At 37.7% G+C, this 20,624-nt stretch overlaps 1 protein-coding gene across 1 annotated transcript in view; it reads right to left on the minus strand.

The window, feature by feature from the left end:
* Positions 1–20,624, minus strand: part of LOC110166781 (voltage-dependent calcium channel subunit alpha-2/delta-4-like) — a 54,751-nt gene that overhangs the window by 6,943 nt on the left and 27,184 nt on the right. Inside the window, 4 exon segments of the mRNA XM_020932084.2 lie at positions 5,720–5,782; positions 5,877–5,921; positions 6,005–6,019; positions 8,299–8,360. Coding sequence (XP_020787743.2) covers positions 5,720–5,782; positions 5,877–5,921; positions 6,005–6,019; positions 8,299–8,360 — 185 coding nt within the window.

The following is a 20,624-nucleotide window of genomic DNA, read 5'->3' on the forward strand; positions in this document are numbered from 1 at the left end:
GCCCTTGTGCAAGACACTCAAATTTTATGGACTGGGCATAATTTCTGGATCTCTAATACTGACTATTGAGGTCTAAAACTATGTTTTTCCTACTAACTTCTGCTCAGATATGTTATGTCATAGCTCATTTTAAAACCCAGAACCTTTGAAATAAAATCGTTGGCTTGTTGATGCAGAAAATGCCAGACAGCTTTAGCCCAAAACAGCTATTAAGGAGATAAACACCATTTTATTGACAAGCCCTGGTATCAGCTGGTATGAGCAAATTCTAAAACTCTGAAATGAAAAGTTGGGGGATCCCATATAAATGAGTTGGGTGAGTGATGCATTTGAAGGGGTCATAAGCACAGACTGTCAGCCACACTTAGGGCAGCTGGCAACAGTTTTGGTTAGTTTTTAGCTAAGTGGAGGAACACAACTTTTCCATGTAATTTAGTAAAATGTCTTTAGATTCTAAATACATATATCAAAAGTTCCATGTGGACTAATATTCTTATACTTGCATATTTCTATATAAAGTACATAAGTGAAGTACATACTGTAGTTATATTATTCACTTTGTAGGTGTACGTTCATTATATTTACTCTAAATTCATAGTAATTACTTGAGCCGATTTTTGCCTATTAGACTTTATCACAATTACATTTACTTACAGCAAACCACTTTGTGAATATTGGATTATTTTGATCACTAAGCCATAGTGATGAGATTAGAGGCCACACTTGAAGTCTACTGACCCACGAGTGTAAAAATAGCCCCATACACATAGGTCACTGTCAAGGTAACATGTAAAATGAATCACTATTGATTTATGATCATGCAAGCCAGCTGTATTAATAGCTTTACCATCACCACCACGACCATGGCCCAACCGGCAATATGAACATTCATAAATCATATGTACTTTATCTTTCTTGATGTCTTAAATATTTTTCAACTGTGTATATGGTGATCACTGAAGATAAGCAATAGTAATAAAGTTTTATGTGTCCTATTAAAACATACAAAACCAGTGAAGATAAAGTACTATCTTATCACATGTTATTTGATTGCATTGATTGGTATCCCTTAGTAACCCATTTCCTTAAACCTGCAGCGGCTTGATTTCTCTTTAATTAAATATTTACACCACCCTCTAACACCACATGGACACAGCCACCTTGCCTCTTTGCTTACAGGAACCAGGGAGAATTCTGGGTAGTTTCCTTATGCTTCCTGTAAAGCCCACAGCTCAGCAAAAACATGGAGGATGCAGTTTATCATAATATCTGCTTAGTAAGGTCGGATGGAACGCAGCAGACATACAAATAATGAAAAATGAGAAAATAAATATAAGGCTGTTTCTCTTCATTTGGGTTTGTCATGCCACAGCAAATTGTCTTATGGTACATTTCAATGTGCTATAGAGCTTATACCAGCAACTAGGGGCCTTAGGCAGTACACACTCTAGACATTATCAACATTAAGAATTAACTATAACCCAACATTTAACACCACTAATCAAGTCTTTATTGTCTAAATACCACAAAAAAAACAACAACACACATTTATCTGCCATGTCCAAATTTAAGATCTGTAATCAAGATAAACTACAAAACTTGCATTTAAAGGCCCTGTATGCAATTTATTCTCCTGTTTTTGAGGAAATTTGTCTTTCCCCAGTATAGATATATTGTTTAGGCAGCTCTTGAGGTCAAAATAAGACTGCTGTGTGCTGTCTGCATCCAATTATAAAAGGTTTTGCTGTACGATAATCAGGAGGTGCACTGTTAGCATGCTAGTTGTTGTAGTTACCATTACCACAACGGCAAATTCTGCTCTGGCCTCTAAAAATTGTGAAAAGCTCTTATAAACTCATTGCGGTGAGTGACTAGGATGCTCAGAATGGATAAGGTAAGTGAGGAATAACTTTAGACACCTGCAAATGTTTTTAAAATGTTTGTGCCACAATAAAAATATGATAGCGCGCCTATAAAGAAAACTGTTGTATGGTTCTGGGTTGCACACATGACGAAACAAATGTAGTCTTTGGCTAAACTGATTTAATGACCTTTTAAAGCATGAGTGATTTGTTTGTTTGGGGGAGACTATGCATACTAATGAGCGTAATTGATATGTGCATTCCATCTGTTATCCTGCGTTTAGAAATATTCATACACAAGCGTACGAAGACATGGGATCAAATGTGGGTGTGGTGTCTTGCCCAATGACACAGACTCATGCATCTGTCAGAGCAGTAGTTCAGTAATTGGACTGCTGATACTACTGCTGCGGCTTCATTTGCATCAAGCTTTATTCATCAAGTATACTGATACTTTGCAGTGGCATTAAGATGGCGGGGGGTCAGACTGTGTTAAAACAAAGATCAGATTAAAGCCTAACTTGAGTAACAGAGCTTCAAACAGACCAGTGCCTCCAGTTAGCACCACACACCCAAGACATGCATCTGCAAAGTATGAATACATTTGACCTATTGTTGAAATCTACAGCCCTATGTAATGCATTGTGAAGCCCACATTGGCAGTGGTATATAATGGTATGGGGCATGAGCATTGGGGCCTAATCCGCAGTGATATGGCTCTTAACAGACTGAGTTAATCCCGGGCTAACAAGCAGCTGTCAGATGGACAACAGCTTTGGAGAGTGCCCTTTTCCCTTGGCTACAAACACAAACACCGCACAGGCCTCTGGACCAACATCAACCCAATATGAAAAATGGAATTTGGGCTGATAAATTAGATTCTTTGGAGCGCTGACATTTTAGTGGCCCCAATTAGACACACTGCGGTGTTGAAAGATTGCAGCGCCAGTTAAAAAGTAATTAAGATTTCTATTAAGAGTTTTTCATTATGCTATTGCAACGATGCTGCTCCTTCAAGGATGAAAGTAAGGATATGGAACAGTGTGTCTGGAGGAATATTCAAAATTATTACAAAATTGTAAATTAAAAAGATTTGCAATACAAATTTGTAAATGAAAAAGATTTGTAATACAAATATTATAGTCACTAGCCAATTCAATTTGAGCATGCTCATTCCTCTTCTGATTTCAGACGCTAGGGGGATGGGCCTTGGGAATATGGTGCTATAGGCAGAAGTCAGTCTCATTCATACTCTTAACCAACTTCAGCTATCTTGCTTAGTGTGAATGTAATCCTTGATGGAAGTGAGGCTGCCAATCTGCACCTTTGGGCCTTCCAACCACTCATAGTCTACCTCATTTTACCACCCTCGAGAATTTAGATGAATACAGCACATTTTGAGAAATTTGACTGATACTTTAACATTACTAGAATTTAAGAAATTGTTATGGTTTTTGAATATAACATTTATATATGACATCTGATTTAAAAAAAATGTAGTTTAGTAGGGATGGATGATATATTGGTTCCTATATTGGCCAATATTGATCTTTTTTTTTTCTCTCTCTTTTTTCTCCTGTATCTGTATCTCAGTGAGTGTGTTTCGGATTTATCCTTTTGGCTCATGGGTAATTGAAAAAATGGAAATAGAAGGGGGTTATATGCCAGTATGTTTACATAAAGTTAGTGATCTTGCTATGGATTTTAAAAAATATTGGTATCTGCAAATATGGCAACATTTTATGACTACAGGGATATAATGCTGTTTATAAATGAACACAAATATAATTAGTAAAAAAGTTATTATGCAATATTCATATTTTTCAGCAGTGCCTTACAGCCTCTCCGCATTCTCACAGCCCCACCCCTGTACAGAAGGGCAGTGTGGAGCAGCTGTGTGTGTGTGTGTGTGTGTCTGTCCCCTCTCTCACTGCACACTGATTAAACGTGCTTAAATGGGGCAGACGCGCACAGATGTTGTTTATGAGTGTAGCCGTGATCCGCAGAGTGAAGATTTAGAGTCACCTTTTCAACTGATACACTCCAAAACTGATGAGGCCACAGCACTATTTTATTTAATTTAACATGCACCAAAGTAACCCAAAACAACCCTAAATGAACCTTTTAACTGGATTTGGATGGGATTGATAATTGTGCATGTGTAAATTACGACAGTTTTATTAAATTGTTTGTCCTAACATAATTTATCTATAAGGAAACAAAAGGGCAATGTTTTTAAGTGAAATATGTACATTTTTATAGGAAGGGTCTGGTCCGCCACCTACTTGGCTCCATGAAGATGCTATTGATATGCCTGGAGAGTTCCACAGTATGTCATTAAACCTGACCAGGTGTAGTTAGAAGTCTTGGACTTCATTTATAAAGCCTCCATACACATAAAACAAGGTCAGAAATGTGCGTATGCAGCTCATCACGTCAAAGTTGGTATTTATAAAAAGCAACATTGAAACATTGCTGACCTCCACGCTAAGTCTGGGGCTTGCATATGTGGTACGATCACAGCTCAGAGGTGTGGGAAGCAGCGAGGAAACAGTTAGTTTAAAAATCATGTTTGGTGGAAGTTTAAACCTGTTAATTTTGACAGTATTTTCCCAGAAAAAGAAACATAATCTAACTGTACTGTGTGCATTTAGTCACAAGCGTGTGGGAAACATACACAATTTATTTGAGTATCGTAAATTTACTAAGTGTTGCGATCATTAGGGAGGAATAGGTGCTCATCCACGTGCACCAGAGCGCACTGTTACTAGCTGACACTGATGTTGACTGATCCTCGCAGTGTCACTCTGTCCTTGTATAAAGTGATCTCTGGACACACGTCTGACCCACAGAGGAAGCACACGTTCAAAAGACAATCAAAGTTGGACTGCAATCACGGGCACAGAACCGCGGCTCTCTCCTCCCTTTACACACGCACCCACCCACACCCACACCCACACACACACAGAGCATGGCTAAGTGTTCGCCTCTCCTCTCTCAAACCCACAGACCTCCGCATACGTGTGGCTACAATGTGGCCGAAATTAAACACATCCACATATTCCCCATGCCCCCTCCGCACGCACACACAAGGACCATGGCGCAGACACTACATCCAGTCCTACATCCATGCAAACCTGTGCGTGCAAGAGGATGCACAAAGTAATATGAGAATTAAACAGCATATTCCACGTATGAATCATGCTTTTTATAGGTGCTCCAAAACATCAGTCGTTTCAATAAAGCACTTATTTCAAAATGATTAGATGACAGGATAAGTCTGTATTAAAATGTTGTTTCAGGAAAGAGGAGTTCACTTTTCTCTAAAGCTCTTCGAGCCTATGTCCTCTGCTACTGTGTCTCCCCTGTGTGTCCCTCCTTATCCCCCTGTGTCAATCAAACCATTACTGGCTCATTATCGGCTCATGTTTGGATAAATCTCATTCAGAACTCCTTTTATGGTGAAATGGAGGCATTAAAGGGGCGTGGCGTGAGGTGGGATCATGTGCACAGGTTTGTGCTGCTGGTGTGATATGAGAGGAATGTGCGTGAGGGAATGCGGCACAGATTTTATAAATCCAATATTTTTTCACCTACGTGAAATTTGTGTTTTTTCCATACAAACACTTTCAAGTAGATTTTGACCCACTCTTTTATAAAAGAGGAGACCCTACTCATAGTTAGAATCCATGTTTGTAATGCTTTTCTAACCATTAAAAAAACCTCTACATTAATAATAATAATGCAGCATAGTTAAGGTTAATGCCATACTGTGGAACAATAACCTCGTTATGGAGACAAGTAGGTAACTGAGAACCCACCACAAAAGTTACATAGTGCACCTTTAAACAACCTACCTCGTCTCTCTCTTTGGAAAGCACGATGAAGCCATTATTGTCAACCAAGAAACAGTTGAGATCCTAAAAAACAAACAAAAAGTCTTCAAATATTTCAGTGTAAAGTATGTTTAAATAAATGCCAAAAAAAAAAAAAAGAATAGTTAGCAGTACTTACAGCACTCTCACAGCTGAGGGGACACACACCCTCAATGTTTGAACACTGAAAATTAAAGTTTATCATTATAAAAAAGATATTAAAAGAATACCTGTAATAATAATATGTGCCAAAGATTTTATACTCACATCTGTATCAGGGGGCTGCAAAATACAATCAAAAGTCAATATACAAAATAATTACATTTAGCACAGTGGCTTTCTTATATAAGACAAGGTATGTAAAGGCATTTTGGGTTTAACTATATAATTAAAAAAGTTCACAGAACATTCTAAATTGCCCATAGTTTCCATTTTTAAAGAATTATTCTATGCAATAATTTACCTGTCCAAATGCTTAGGCTTATTATGTGGTTAATATCTCAAATTCAATGACTATTGATTTTTTTTTTTTAACTCAACAGAGTTAAAAAGTGGTATTGTTCTTCCTTTTTAACCTTAACCTTAAGTTTCACCATTCACACTATGAATTCTGAAATTGGTTACTTCTTCCAAAAACAGTAAATTGTCCTTAGAGCTATACACGCCCCTGCCCGCTACCTAAAATTTTCACACTGATTAATTCTATACTTTTACTAATGACAGTAAATACATTTGACATTCAACTCAACGCTAATCTTCTTTTATTGTTTGAACCTGCTGCCAGCTCCTCTCCTCCATGTGCAGTCCTTCAGAAACAGTATCTTTCCCTGCTTCCTGAATGGAGGCAACGTTTCATTCAGAGTAAATGTGTCTGAGCGGTCAGCAGTCTGTCAGAACCCATTACAAACCCTTATCTACCCCCCTCGACCTCCACGGGCCCGTCCTGCTTCAGTGCACCACGGCTGGGACAAGGTCAAACACTCATGGACTAGATAATATCCCCTCTATAAACTATCAGGGCTAAAATACAGATAAATTGAGCTCTTTTGAAAATCTGCCCTAAGCCCTTTAAGTTTATGAAAGACTATTTTAGGCAATTTTCACTTTTAATCTCCAAGTGTAAAATCGGAGAGTTAATGCGTTTAATTAATGGCTTCTGTTCCCAGTTGATCATAAAGAAGTTTGAAAAGAGACACAAGGTCATCTTGGTACAAGTGCTGCAGGACAGAATGTATTCAGTCTTTACTTTTCAATATAAATATAAAAAATTTGAAAGACTGACATTAATAGCTAACAGATAGCCTTGCTCTGACTACTGAAAGGCAAAACTCAATCTGTTGCATTAATGAGATTGAATGGATTGCTGTTATGGTTGTTACAGTAAATAAATGGTTGTGAATTAGAAATGTATACAATTTTTGGTATATGTAAGTGCACAGAAGCTAAATTGGATATATGAATAAAAACACACTTCTTAACAACAATGTAAAATCTTCATACTAATAAAATATGTAAAATATAAAAGAGTTCCACTAGATAAATGTGCTTGAGTAAAATTCAAAGATAAGTAAATATTTAATTCCCTCTAAGGAGGGAATTTGATTATTGTAATTGTAAGTACGGTCAAATGAATCAGTACCCAGTAAATACTAATTTCAACAAGTACTGATTCTGGAAAAAAAAAAAAGTTACCTTTTTGATATGGTTTATGGTCTGAATCTAAGGAAACTACTATTACTTTTTGTTGAAACACAAAATAACTACATTACTTTTTCCTTAGCACTGAAACATTAATAATGATATTCAAATATATTCTCAAATATCTGTGTGCTCAATTTTGCAAAAAAATTGTTGAGTTGTCTTTTGTTTCATTCACACATGCTTAACACACAAATACTGCACATTTAGGCTGTGTTCTTTACTGAAACTGAAAACACTCCGTTCCACCTTGTGATGTCATGTGATAAGGAAGTGTTCCACTGTGTTTTTAAACTCCGTATACCTTCACTAGAATCATTTGGATGATTTCAGCTCTGGAATTGCCCATCTCTACTGAACTAAAGCTGTTAAGTTTAACACTACCATAAATGACATCACAAGGTGGAAAAGAGCATTTTGAGCTCTGGAGATGTTGACAGATTAACAAACCAGGCATATTCAAATGTGAGAATGAAACAAAACACAACTCCAGGTTGTTTTTTGATGAGGTAACAGCATTATAACATCGAAAAACTTTCAGCCTTTGTGGCTTAAAGTTCACAAGAATTCATTTTATAGGACCCTTTAAGGTCAGGTTGATGAACTTCATTTTTTACACAGTCCGCATATACTGAGGAAGCTCATTTCATATTTCCAAGTTCGATAAAACTTTCTCTAGCAATTCCAAAGAACGCTATAAATATCAAGTCGTAAAATGGAAAACTTCGGACCAAAGTGTTATCATTGTGCATAAACCTAACAATAAACCTGATTTACACCAGCATTTCAGACACTCTCAGTGTCTTTGGGAGAAATAATCCAAATGGCCCAACATGTGTGTGGGTGTGTGGTGCTGCGGTCACCTGCTTGGCAATGGCCCAGAACCTCTTTTCCAGCAAATCCAAGGTCATCTGCACCCCGATGGCTAAAAATAGACAAACACACACAAAGACAGAGTACTGAGACAGATACAGGACAAGATGGATGCCACAGATGTTACAGTCTTAAATGTATGTGTGTGGAGGAAATCAATGCAATCTACTTGTATTTCTTAGGAATGTTAAACAAATCTAGTTTCAAGTTGCTTATATGGAGTCTCCATCACATGCTTGAATTGTATGTATTTATTTGTTTTGCATGTAAATAGTAAATGGTCACATTTTTATATAGCTTTTCCACCTTCATGGTATTCAAGAAACCATTTACCCATTCATCCACACAGCACAAGACAACACATACAACAGTGTGCGCAGACACTGAGGGTGAGATCTGTTAAGTGTCTAGCCCAAAGACATCATAACAGCATTTATCTGTGGCAGGTTGAATTGCACACCAACTTGTGGTTCAGTGGATCTAGCCGCTCAACCAATAATGTTTATGCAGAAAGCAAGATTCAAACCGCCAACCTTTGGATCAGTGGACAACAGCTCTATCAAATGAGCTAGTGTCACCCTACAAGTAAACAACATTTGAGAAAAAAAATATATTATGAAATTAAATGAGCCATAAACCATGAACTTTTCTCAGCTGTTTTTAAGTCCATGCTGTAGTTTGTTAAGGACAGATTTAGGTCAAGATCATACTGTTCTCAAAAGTGGCCCATTTATATTACATTTTGTTGAGGGTAAAAATAAGAATGCTTCTACTTATCTGCCGAGTTACTAGAACTAGATAGTATGAGAAATTAAGATGTATTCACTTATTCATTCTATAACAATGTATTTCTCAAAAGAAGGGAAGAAGTTGGGGAGAACCACAAAGGCCATGTAAAGCCCACTCTGTAGTTGATCAACCCCCCGTTGACAAGCTAACAACTCTGCCACTGTAAACAACCCAAAATGTATCCTTTCAAATATACTTACTTTCTGATTTCAATAACTTATAACTTCCTCCCCATATATAACTTCTATAATAGGCCACACTGAAACAACTTACATTTCTAAAAAATAGATAAATACATTTCATATATGCAATATATATATATTTGGGAATTTTCTCTCCAATTCATAAACAAGATATGTACAGTTCCGAAACTACAGCAGATACTTGAAGATGAAGGCCTGGTTTGACTGGGACTAGTACTGAACTTATCTGTGGGGACAAGTAGGTGAGACTCTCTGACGAACTTACAGGGCAGATCTATGGAGAGGTGTGTACATGTTTAAAAGGTATTTTTTGAGTAATAACGACACCTGTAATTAAAACATACAAGATAAATATGTTTAACACCATTCTGTGGAACATTCCAAGTGACATCTCCATCAGAAAAATTACACAGTGCACCTTTACGTTAGTAGTTTTAGTTGGATTTTCCAAGTACATGTCATTGTGAAGACGTCTCTACCACTTAAGAGCAGAAAGTAATATTGTTTAAAACTCACTGGGGTATTTTGTGTTTTCACAGCAGTAATAAGAAAGCACTACATCCCTGTCAGACTGTGGTTTAAAGAGCAGGTTGTAGCACTCATAGACATACAGTAATATCTGCAGTGGTGTAATGAAGACTGTCCTTCACAGTGCAGTGGCCACTATATCACAGCATCGTAACAGATATGGGCCTGCACGGCTCTCCTGAGGAATGCTCTTATTACAAAAATACAAACAGAAAAAGCCCTTGTTTCTGTTATTGAGATATTCTTTAACGTGGCCTTTTTCTGCATGAAGATTCTGCTGTGCATGAAAAGATGAACAAAAAGGCAGGACGATTAGGCTATCTCCCACAGGGCCGTCCAATTAATTGAATTTAATAATGAGTTCAATAATTACTCTAAACAATAACAAAAATGGCATAGTTAAAAAAAAAAAAATCCAAAAAACTCAAAAACAATAAAAGCTTTCTGAATCACCAAATATTAATAAACTGCAGTCTTTTCTAACACAGGATTTGTTAGAAACCTGTCCATTAAAAAGCCATCACTGATATCATCATTGATATGTTGAAAGAACTGAACAACAACAAAACAAAAAGTTGAATTTCACAGCAACATTTATTTGTAATTTTTCAATGATAAAAAGTCTATTCTACCTCCACAGGTTAATTTCTGGTAATATGTAAACACTTGTTGCAAAAGCTAATTTTATGTAAAAGTAAAATTCTGCAAACGTACCCCAAACCCCTCCTTTTGAATGCAATTATGTTTGAGCCTATGTCTAACAAGCATCTGTTTTTTATTCACTCCGCACCTTTTTATGTTAATTATTTATTTCACAAACACCAAGAAAGCAAAACTTTATCACCTCTGATTTAAAGTACTATGCCTATGCCATAGAATACCTATAGTTGAGAATGCATTTTGTTCACAAAGTTGTAAAATGTTCATGCACTGGACACAAAGGTTTGGTGAGTTTTATTACGTGATAGTTTAACCATAACATGGAAACATTTTGGATTTCTGCTGTTTCATGCCCATTTTGAGGCCATTTTAACACTGAACTTCAAAAGAAATTCTTTTTCTGTCAGACATTTCCTTGGGCCTGTAGGACATTATGTGTCAATTATGGGTGAAATATTCCAACAAAACTTATGTTATAAATTTTCGCAAAGTCATTATACTGCTATTCCCTGTGCATGGAGTTCCGACTTTATTTAAAATCCAATAATTCCTTTCTACCAGAGTCATAAAAGTCATTTGAACGTCTCTGAAAGAATGAGGTGTGACTATAGCAATAACAGTCCAGTATCTGTCCGAGCGCAGGGTGACCTCAGGGTGCACTAAAGTGGTTACGGTGATTTCACTCTCTCCTCTCAAATAGCCTCGCTGCAGAGTCAGTGGTCTGCACTTTTCTTTCCTTTCCTGCTGTTTCCAATTCATTTTTCATTTTTTGTGTGTGTTTTTTTTCTTCTCTTTAGCCATCAGCCGTGTCCTTATCGCCCTTCAGAGCTGCAGCTGCACTGGTTCTGCTGCAGTCTGCAACCACACAGGCCAAATACAATATAAACACCTTTTTTCAACTATATGTCAAAATAGGTAGCAGAGTAAGAAAAACAAAACTATTGTCAGGCAGTTTTTGGTCAGGAAAGTTATTCATGGAAAATGTATTTCTGATGTATCTCTCTTTGTTCACTTAGTTTCCCTTGGAGGCTGATGTGATGCTGGGCTGCAGGGCACAGAGGAGGGACACTTTTGTCCTGAGGGCTATGACTTCTCTTAAACTGCCCTGGCACATGATCTGCTGATTGTACCTGACGAATCATCCCATTAAGCTGCACTGAGACCTTTGATTGAGCTTTTCTATTATGATTGTATTTTACTTGCTTGAAATACCCCTCAGGGACAAATAAAGTCATACTGATTGATTTCTGAAAATGTGAACTGACTAGACACTATGTTTAATTGTGAATGACCTGTCTTAATGGATAGAATATAGCCAAAAAATAACTGGTTGCTTTGGTGGTTCAAATCCTGCTCATAACAGTGCAGCTTTGTTGTGTCCTTGGGCCAGACATGACATACACAGTAGTAACTTACCACAGAGTATGGAATTAATGAATACTAACTACAGTGCAGTGCTTTGAGAGGTTTGTCAACCCTAACTGTTAAACAAGTGTAATTCAGTACTATTAGTAATAGGATAGGTGCCTAAAATGTGTGGAATTAGCTAACAAACTGCCATAAAACCAAGTGGAAAAGAACAAAGGAGGATTAAGTTTCTGTGAACATGCCAACACTATGCACCAACCTGACCCACATATTTTAGTGGTAGAAGTAACTGGAGCACCCGAAGGAAACCTCCTTCTCAGAAGGACATGCAAGCTCCATAAAGAAAGGCCCTCTTAAGCATAGCACCCAGGACCTTCTTACTGTGAGTTCACTCACAGTGTCATCATTCTGCTGTGTTGGCTGGTGTTCAATACTTTACATATCCACATAAAACCCTCTTGAATTTACATTTCCCAACTTGAACAGAATGAGTATTAAATACAACACAGGTTTAAAGTGTGTCTTTTCCACAAACTAGGATGTAGTGATCTCAAGTTGAAAACCCCCCTCTTGCACTGGGTAAGTGGATGGCCTGGTCTACTGAGCCACTTCTTATTTGTGTCTTCTGACCACTATTTACAGGCCTTGCCCTCAATGCAGATTCGAACACATTTAGCTTCAGTCTTGATCTCAGACATGTAGGGCACACCACCATCCAAAACTTTGACTTCCCCTGAGAACACGTATAACTTATAATTTAAAAAGTAGTTGCAAGGTGCTACAAGATGCTTCAGACTTACTCACTCACTCACTATTTTCAAATAAGTATTTTTCCCATTCTTTTAAGGTTGCCAAGATGAACCAAGGAATGCTGCACAGGCTTAAAGCATATGCCCAAAGCTGATATTATTCAAATAATAAATCTATTTAACCCATACCTCACATATTGTTAAACAGTAGCCCATAAATTCCATTTAATATGATAAAGTGTCCACCTAAAACATGGTGTGCAGTAAATACAGACCTTGAAAAATGCAAATAGTCATTGAACAGGACATGCTTGTATTAGGGTGTATGTGTAATTCAATCACACCTGAACCTGAGCTGCCTTAACCTGCATTTTAATGACACACGTTTTCTCATTCTCAGTATATGGACAGCATCATGTGAAAGCTCAGAACCTCCAGAACTCAATCACTGTCCTAAAGATGGAAGCTGCACCAGTGCTGATTAATGATTGGCTGCAAGGCTGAGGTTTAGGTTGTGAGTGTTCAGAGCAAGAGCACTTTTGAGTTTAACTGGTTTCTACTCTTATAATCTGGCAACCCAAAGTGATGCGCTCATTCATACACTTGAGAAACAGAACTTTAAAACAGAAGACATTATACATCATATTTTTCTAACTATGAGTAAAGCAACATTAGAGATATCAGTAGAATTATTATTTGAACACTTTACTTTGTATTTGAGGACATGAAAAATGAGATAGAAAACCTACATACTACTACTAGGAATGGTTCGATATGACAACAATATATGATACTGGATGCTGTGGCTGATATTTACCTATACTGATATCAATATCTGAAAATCCACCACAAGGCCAGTAAAGTTATACTAAACTTCACAAATTCACAACTTTCTCTTTTGTAAAAATAACTATTTATCTACTCATATATAACATAATTTGTTGCTTGTGTATACAGCCTTTTTAGTTCATCCTTATACCTTCCCTTTAAAACTCTGAAGTGCATTTCAATATAGTAATAACAGTATGCAGAATCGCCTCTCCTGTCTCTTTCTCTCCGTTACAGAGCCTAAGCCTGCAGCTGCACCGCGCTGTGCTGCTGTTACTATTTCTGTAGAAGTCTTAATGCACGCAACGCACACACCATAGACACACACTATTAGAGGGATGTGCGTCTCTCCCTCCCTTTCTCTCTCTCTCTTTCTCTCTCCCTCGCTCTCTCTCCTTGTCATTCGGAGAAGGCTGGGCGTATTGGACACACTTACGGACGCACGGAGAAGATGACAACAATGAATCCGATCCGCTATGAAAGTCAAGCGAGTCTCGGGTTTCTTGCCATGTTTTAAATAAGATATTGGCGGTTTTGCGAGCGCGGATTGGAGTTCTGTTTCAAAGACTGGCTATAAAGCACAACTCTTTTTGCCTGAGGAAGAGTCAGGATTTTGGGGGCGTCTTTTGCGAACACTGCAGATGAAGACACGGGAGCGTGGTTCTCTGTTCGGAGGCTGAGCAAAGCAGATGGTGAGCACTGTGTGGAGCTTTCAAACAGGGTTGGAAAAGTCTGTTGTTTTAATTGTGCACCTGCGTTATAATATGGAGACAATGCAGGTAAACTGTACGGAACTGACTATGTGGGTAGGAAGAAGTTTGAAAAGCTAAAAATATGCAACTTGGTGATATAGCAATCCATGAGTTTATATTTCTGTTTGTATCATGTTCTTTACAAGACTTCATTTATATTCACAGTTTAGAATCTTAAGAGTTTGAATGTATATGGGGAATTGTGCATTTGTGTTACAATTTTATTTAAAAATCTTTTTTGTAGGTTGTTGACATTCATATCTGACCAGGGCAAATATGTGAAAGCAGTTTCTACAAGTGCATTACAAGAATCGATTTCCTCTCTAGATCTTTTTATGCATGAAGAGGAGTAATACTTGCACAGTAAAAGTGAATCTCTAGCAGAATTGCTGAGTAAGACCTCTAAGGAATTATCTCCAAAGAAACCCATTTAACTTGTTTTCAAAAGCTTTCAAACATCAGTTCTTCTGGAGCTTTCTCAATAAAATGGATTTTGACATTTATTGTCTGCCAAGGTCGGCGATTTATTATAATAGCTGAAAATCCATCAAAACTCCAATACACTACAACCTTGGACTTACCATTGCAAGATCAACAAAATTAAGTTTAACAAACATAAAAAACAAAGTCTCTTAGTATATAAAGATATTTAAGGCCTACTTTTAATTTCTCAAGCTTGAATTAAAAGAGCAAGTCAGGTCAGGAAAGCCATTGTAACTTGTTTGATGGAGGGTCAACCACCTGCTCATCTCCATGGAGATTTTGTAATTTTTCTGCAATGTTCCACAGTATGAGAAATAACGATTAGACCTGAGGAGAGGCAAACTTGTTCAGAGTAAGAATGTATGTTTTTTACAATATAATTTTTTGTTTGTTATAATATTAACAGTTGGTATTTGTAGCAATAAAAAAGTAGGAGTTGAACAAAGTATTGATGGGGTTCAGATTGATCAGAACTGGGACCATTGCCATAGCAACCTGATAAAGTCCTCAAAATGGCGTCAGGAAACTACTGCCTATGAATATCATTATTTTTCCCTCTGTCAATACCTACAAAAAGCATTAATGCAAAGTACTTCTTAGTTAAACTTTCTGCTACTAATTCCAATGTTGTATATATCTGAAGGTAAAAATAGCTAGTTAGATTACTACCCATTGGTTACACTGTAAAACAGTAGTTAGGCGTGTTTTGCTCTGTGCATAGTGTAGCATAGTGGTGTAACCTATACTTGGTTGTTGTTTGAGCTGCATTGTGCTGGCCTTTGGTGTGGAGTTCTGTTCTGTTCCTGAGCAGCCACAGGGGGAGGCTGTCTGTCAGGGCCCATTAAGCAGCAGCAGGATGCCACGGTCCAGCCCCCAAAAACAGACCAGAGAACTAGACCATTCACTGTGGAGAGACACTGGACTATGGGAGGACTTCAGAGACAAAAAAATGAATAAAAATGAGAGGCAAGATCAACAATGCCTGATATGACACACTGATATGACACATGAAAAAAACATCCATGTGTTTCAGTTTCCTGTTTATAAAGGTGCTATTTTGAGTACCTGTCACCAGTGAAAAGATAATATAGATATTATATTGTCTTGAATTGTTTATTACTATAGCAACTGTGCTTACTTTTCATCATTCTGAAACCCAGGCGTACTCTGTCACATTGGAAAAAAAAAAAATTTTACATTACATTTTTCATTCATGCCGCACACCCAATGCAAACTGATCAATGCTCATCTACATACAGCAAATTTAAACCACATATTTTAATAGCTAAGAACATATGCCAAATTATACTGAATTTACTGTACAGAGAGATATAATATTCTGTGGTGGCCTGGAAGAGAAAAAAGTCATGGTGGTAATGTAGCAAGTAGAAAATAGCTTGCTGAATGATTTTCTTGCAGTTGTATCATGCATATATTCATATCATTTTGTTGCTATAAATAATTTGGGAATTTGGACTTCTTCTTAAAGATAAACTACCGGTATGCAAATATTCTGAGGGTGGACTACCCTGTTGTTGCTCATGGAAATGTTATTGCTTTGCCTGGAATTAGCAGCAGTATGGCATTAAACTTAACTTAGAGGTGTTTTAAAACGTGCATTCTTACTGTGTCACTTCTCCACAGATCTGACCTGTAACTTGGGGTTGCGGTGTTGCCTGCTTGTCTCCATGGAAATAGAAAGGTTTAATGCCATACTATGGGATATTGCTGGCAAGTAACAACCCTCCAGAAAAAAATGATATGTGTCTCTAAAATACTGTACCTATAACGTAATAGCAGTGATTTATTTAAACAAAAGTTGAACAAAAACAAACTAAAAGTAAACCAAAGCTAACTCATGACGCAATCTGAGTACAGCAGATGTGAATGACACAACAGTATCCAGTATATTTCCATACAGAGCTCATATGTTATAAATGTTAAGCTGGTTGTCTTGGACCAGTTGTTCCAGTGCCATCTGGACTCTCTGAGAGGCGCCTGTCCCATCCAGGGATAGAATCAGCTTTAATCTGTGCTGCTGCTGAGTGGGGGGCTCTAATCTGGCTGATGGTGCATTTGACAAGCTGTTACAGAAGAAGTCAGCAAGGAAATAGCTGACAATAATGTCTATAGTAGGGATAAGCAATATGGAAAAAAATATTTTTTTCCCTCTCGTATTGATCGTTTTGCACTTCAGCAGTTGCACTTTTTCACAGCACAACTTTTCTGCTTATCTCCATGGAGATGCTATTAATATACTAGGAATGTTCCACAGTATGGCACTAGAGATTCCCATCTAGCATTTACTTCATTATGGATGTTAAAATTGCTCCAAAGTACTGTCTTTAACATGCATTTTTTCCCATTATGATATGGATGGAGTAGAAGACCATTTTACCTTGTCTTCAAAAAAATAAAAAAATAAAAAACACCCTTTCACTACAAACTACAACAAAGCAACATTTTAAAAAATAGTTTCGCTGCTTTGCTACAAGAGAAACCCACAGTGAGAAAAATCAATGCCAACAGGTGGCATCTGCAAACAACACTGATATACACAATCAATGTTAGAAATACAACGGTCTGGTGCATAGATCCGATCCCTTTTGCCCCATATCAGTGCCACAGTAGTTAATCGCTTGACTTCCTACCACAAGGTAAAAGGTCAAATCTTGCTTGAGGTGAAAAATATTGTTAAATTCTTGGTTAAAACTCTCAACAGAAAGGATATCCAACTCCCTAACTATGTCTATGACTTCCGACAAACAGTCCCTGACAAAAGTCTTGTCGCTTATACATTTTGTAGAAACAAAAGCTTTTAACTTGACTTTAAATTAATCGATTGGTTTTAGAAATGTCTCATATGAAAGCTAAAACCCTCCCAAATTATGCTCAATATACTAAAAAAAATTTGCTTCACTGAAAAAAGATTGATCATTTAATGAACACAGAAAGGTCAGATTTTGGCAAGATAAAAGTCTTGTTGCCTTGTCATATGATTCACCCAATCCTAGATTACAGCCTCATCTGTGATCAGTTACTGATCAGTCAATTAGTGGGTGTGTATAAAAAGAACCCCAGCACACCAGACCTTCACATCAACTGCAACTTGACCTCTGACAACATGCCTAAGATCCACCCTGAGACCAAAGTGTTAATTATCAAGAGGCTGAAGACCAGATCCACTGCTGAGGTGGCTGACACCTTCAATGTGTCTCAGCGTCAAGTACAAAGAATAAGAAAAAGATCTGAAATGACTGGAGATGTTTTTGACAAGCCCAGGTCCGGCAGACCCCGCAAGACAACTGCTTGGGAGGACCGTTTGTTGATTCAAAAATCCACGGCCAGCCCCTTTTCCACTGCAGCAGACTCCACCAGGCCTGGTCACCTCAAGTCCCTGGGTCAACCAGAACAGTTTGTAGAATTCTGTCTCGAAATGGCCTCCATGGTCGAATCAGTGCACAGAAACCAGCACTAAACAAAAGGCAATTAAAAAACTGTGTGGCATTTGCCATGGCCCACAGCCTGCTAAAAGGATGGACACTGGAAAAGTGGCAGAAGGTGGATTTCTCAGATGAATCCTTGGTTGAATTACATCACAGCCGCCGCAAATATTGCAGGAGACCTACTGGAGCCCACATGGATCCAAGATTCAACCAGAAAACAGTTAAGTTTTGGTGGTGGAAAAATCATGGCCTGGGGTTACATCCATTATGGGAGTGTGCGAGACATTTGCAGGGTGGAAGGCAATATCAATAACCTAAAATATCAAGACATATTAGCTACTGCTTACATTCCCAACCATAAAAGGGGTCAAATTTTGCAGCAGGATGGTGCTCCATCGCATAATTCTATCTCGACATCAAAGTTTCTCAAGGCTAAGAAGATCAAGGTGCTCCAGGACTGGCCAGCCCAGTCACCAGACATGAACATCATTGAGCATGTCTGGGGTAGAATGAAAGAGGAAGCATGGAAGGCAAAACCAAAGAATCTTGATGAACTCTGGGAGGCATGTAAGACGCTTTCTTTGCTATTCCCGATGACTTCATCAACAAATTGTATGAATCATTGTGGAACCGCATGGATGTAGTCCTTGAAGCTCATGGAAGTCATACAAGATATTAAATATGGATCTCAGGGACTGTAGGTATTGGCAAAGAAGAAACAAAAAATAAATAAATAAAGAATAAAGACATTTCAGGTAGTAAATAAATCCTTGCCCAAATACTTCAGTACTTCAGCACAACTTAAAGGTGCACCTAAATTTCACCTGCTTGTTTCCATGGGGATGTTACAGCTTAGCCTGGAATGTTACATGGTATGGCATTTAGCAAGTGACGTCACTAGGCAAAGTTGCATGTCAAGTTTGTGGAGAGGTGACCATACTCAAAGTAAGAATGTATGACATCTGTAACTGAAAAAGTGCAATATACTGTAGAACACTCCAGGCAAAGCAATGGCATCTCCATGCAGACAAGCTGGTGGGAAACTCTCCAACCAGCAAAGTTACATAGAACACCTTTAAGTAAGTATTAATTGGACTAAATCTGTCTCAGTTGGTAAACTGTTGGTAGGTTTGACCAAGAATAGGTGAAAGAGACATGTGAACAAGTTAGTGCCTCTAACTCTCTCTGATCTCCCTGAAGCTCCCTCAATAAAACAAGATGACAGACCAACTCGGAGATTACTTTTGTTTTGGCTCTGAGCTATAGGCTGTATGTGTGCAAGATGTCATTAGTTCAGATGCCTTTTTTAAACTTTCATTGATGAGGGATTTAAGGAAAAAGCTAAATTATTTTTGTGACTAAATCCTCCTGGTTTCCATCTGTTTAAGGCAGAGAACAAGGTTCAAAGGTCACGGTTCATCCTCTCTTATGTTGGTCGACATGATAAGGTTATAGCTTTCAGTCAACATCTCTGACAACTGTGGTATAGCTATCAGTGCAGTGAGCCAAAAACATTTCTTTCTATTTTTGAGTCCAGAACAAAGGGTGAGTGTTTTTAAATCTAGCAATGATAGACTTTAAATGAGGCATATGTAAAAAAAAACTTAAATAAAAATCTGCTTGTTACAATGCAATGCCACTATGTTACTATCTGTTATGAAGTAACTTTAGATCAATATGGTGGTTGTGTGGTGTAAATGTTTACTTTTGCCCGGATTGTTGCGTCACAGGTAAAAATCCATAAGCCCATAAATCATGATTGGCATGTTTAAAAGGGAATTAAAGCCACAAGAATGCATAATATAATTTTTTTTCCCATCACAACGGTGCGTTGATTGCTAGCTTTTTTTTTTTTTTTTTGGCCCGGAGGCTTGGGAAATGGGAAGAGGAGGTATTCGACAAATGGTTTAAACCACTACAAAATCAGCGAGTATTGCTAGCTCAGTCTTGCAACTATATCCAAAATGCAAACATGGCAAATCATGATGTATTTATCATGAAGATGTCACAGCCTGGTAATCCTGAAACAAAACCCGATTGCAGCCCTGTGGGACTTGAGATTTCCATTTTGTCTGAGAGCCTGATAGAGACATAAAAACACTTTCAAATGATAAGCTGACAGCCTTGATCTCAAGCTCAAAATCCATCAAGTGACAAAACTGATTCCAGTCAAAGTTTTAGCATTAGACGAGATGCAAATAACACTGACAAGACATTTTATATCTCTTATATGTTGTGTTTTATACTTCCTTTACTTATCTGTGGAAATAACAATAAGGTAGTTTAACTAATCCAGCAATTTTGTGGTGTTAAAATGAAAATTATTTGGTTCACCTTGTGATGTCATTAGGAGGTAATCCAGGAAGTGCCCCTCTATGTTCATATATCTAGTCCTCTGTTCATTCTAGCTGTCAAACAGTCTACACTAAAATAGAATTTAGAGGGAAGAACCTATTGTTAAATTAAATGGTTTAAATCCTCAGTACCCCAGTTGAGGGTGAGTCCTTATA

The sequence above is a fragment of the Boleophthalmus pectinirostris genome, unplaced genomic scaffold, assembly GCF_026225935.1.
Source record: "Boleophthalmus pectinirostris isolate CB_2022bp ecotype Guang Dong unplaced genomic scaffold, ASM2622593v1 HiC_scaffold_2, whole genome shotgun sequence".
NCBI classification, from domain to species: Eukaryota; Metazoa; Chordata; class Actinopteri; order Gobiiformes; family Gobiidae; genus Boleophthalmus; species Boleophthalmus pectinirostris.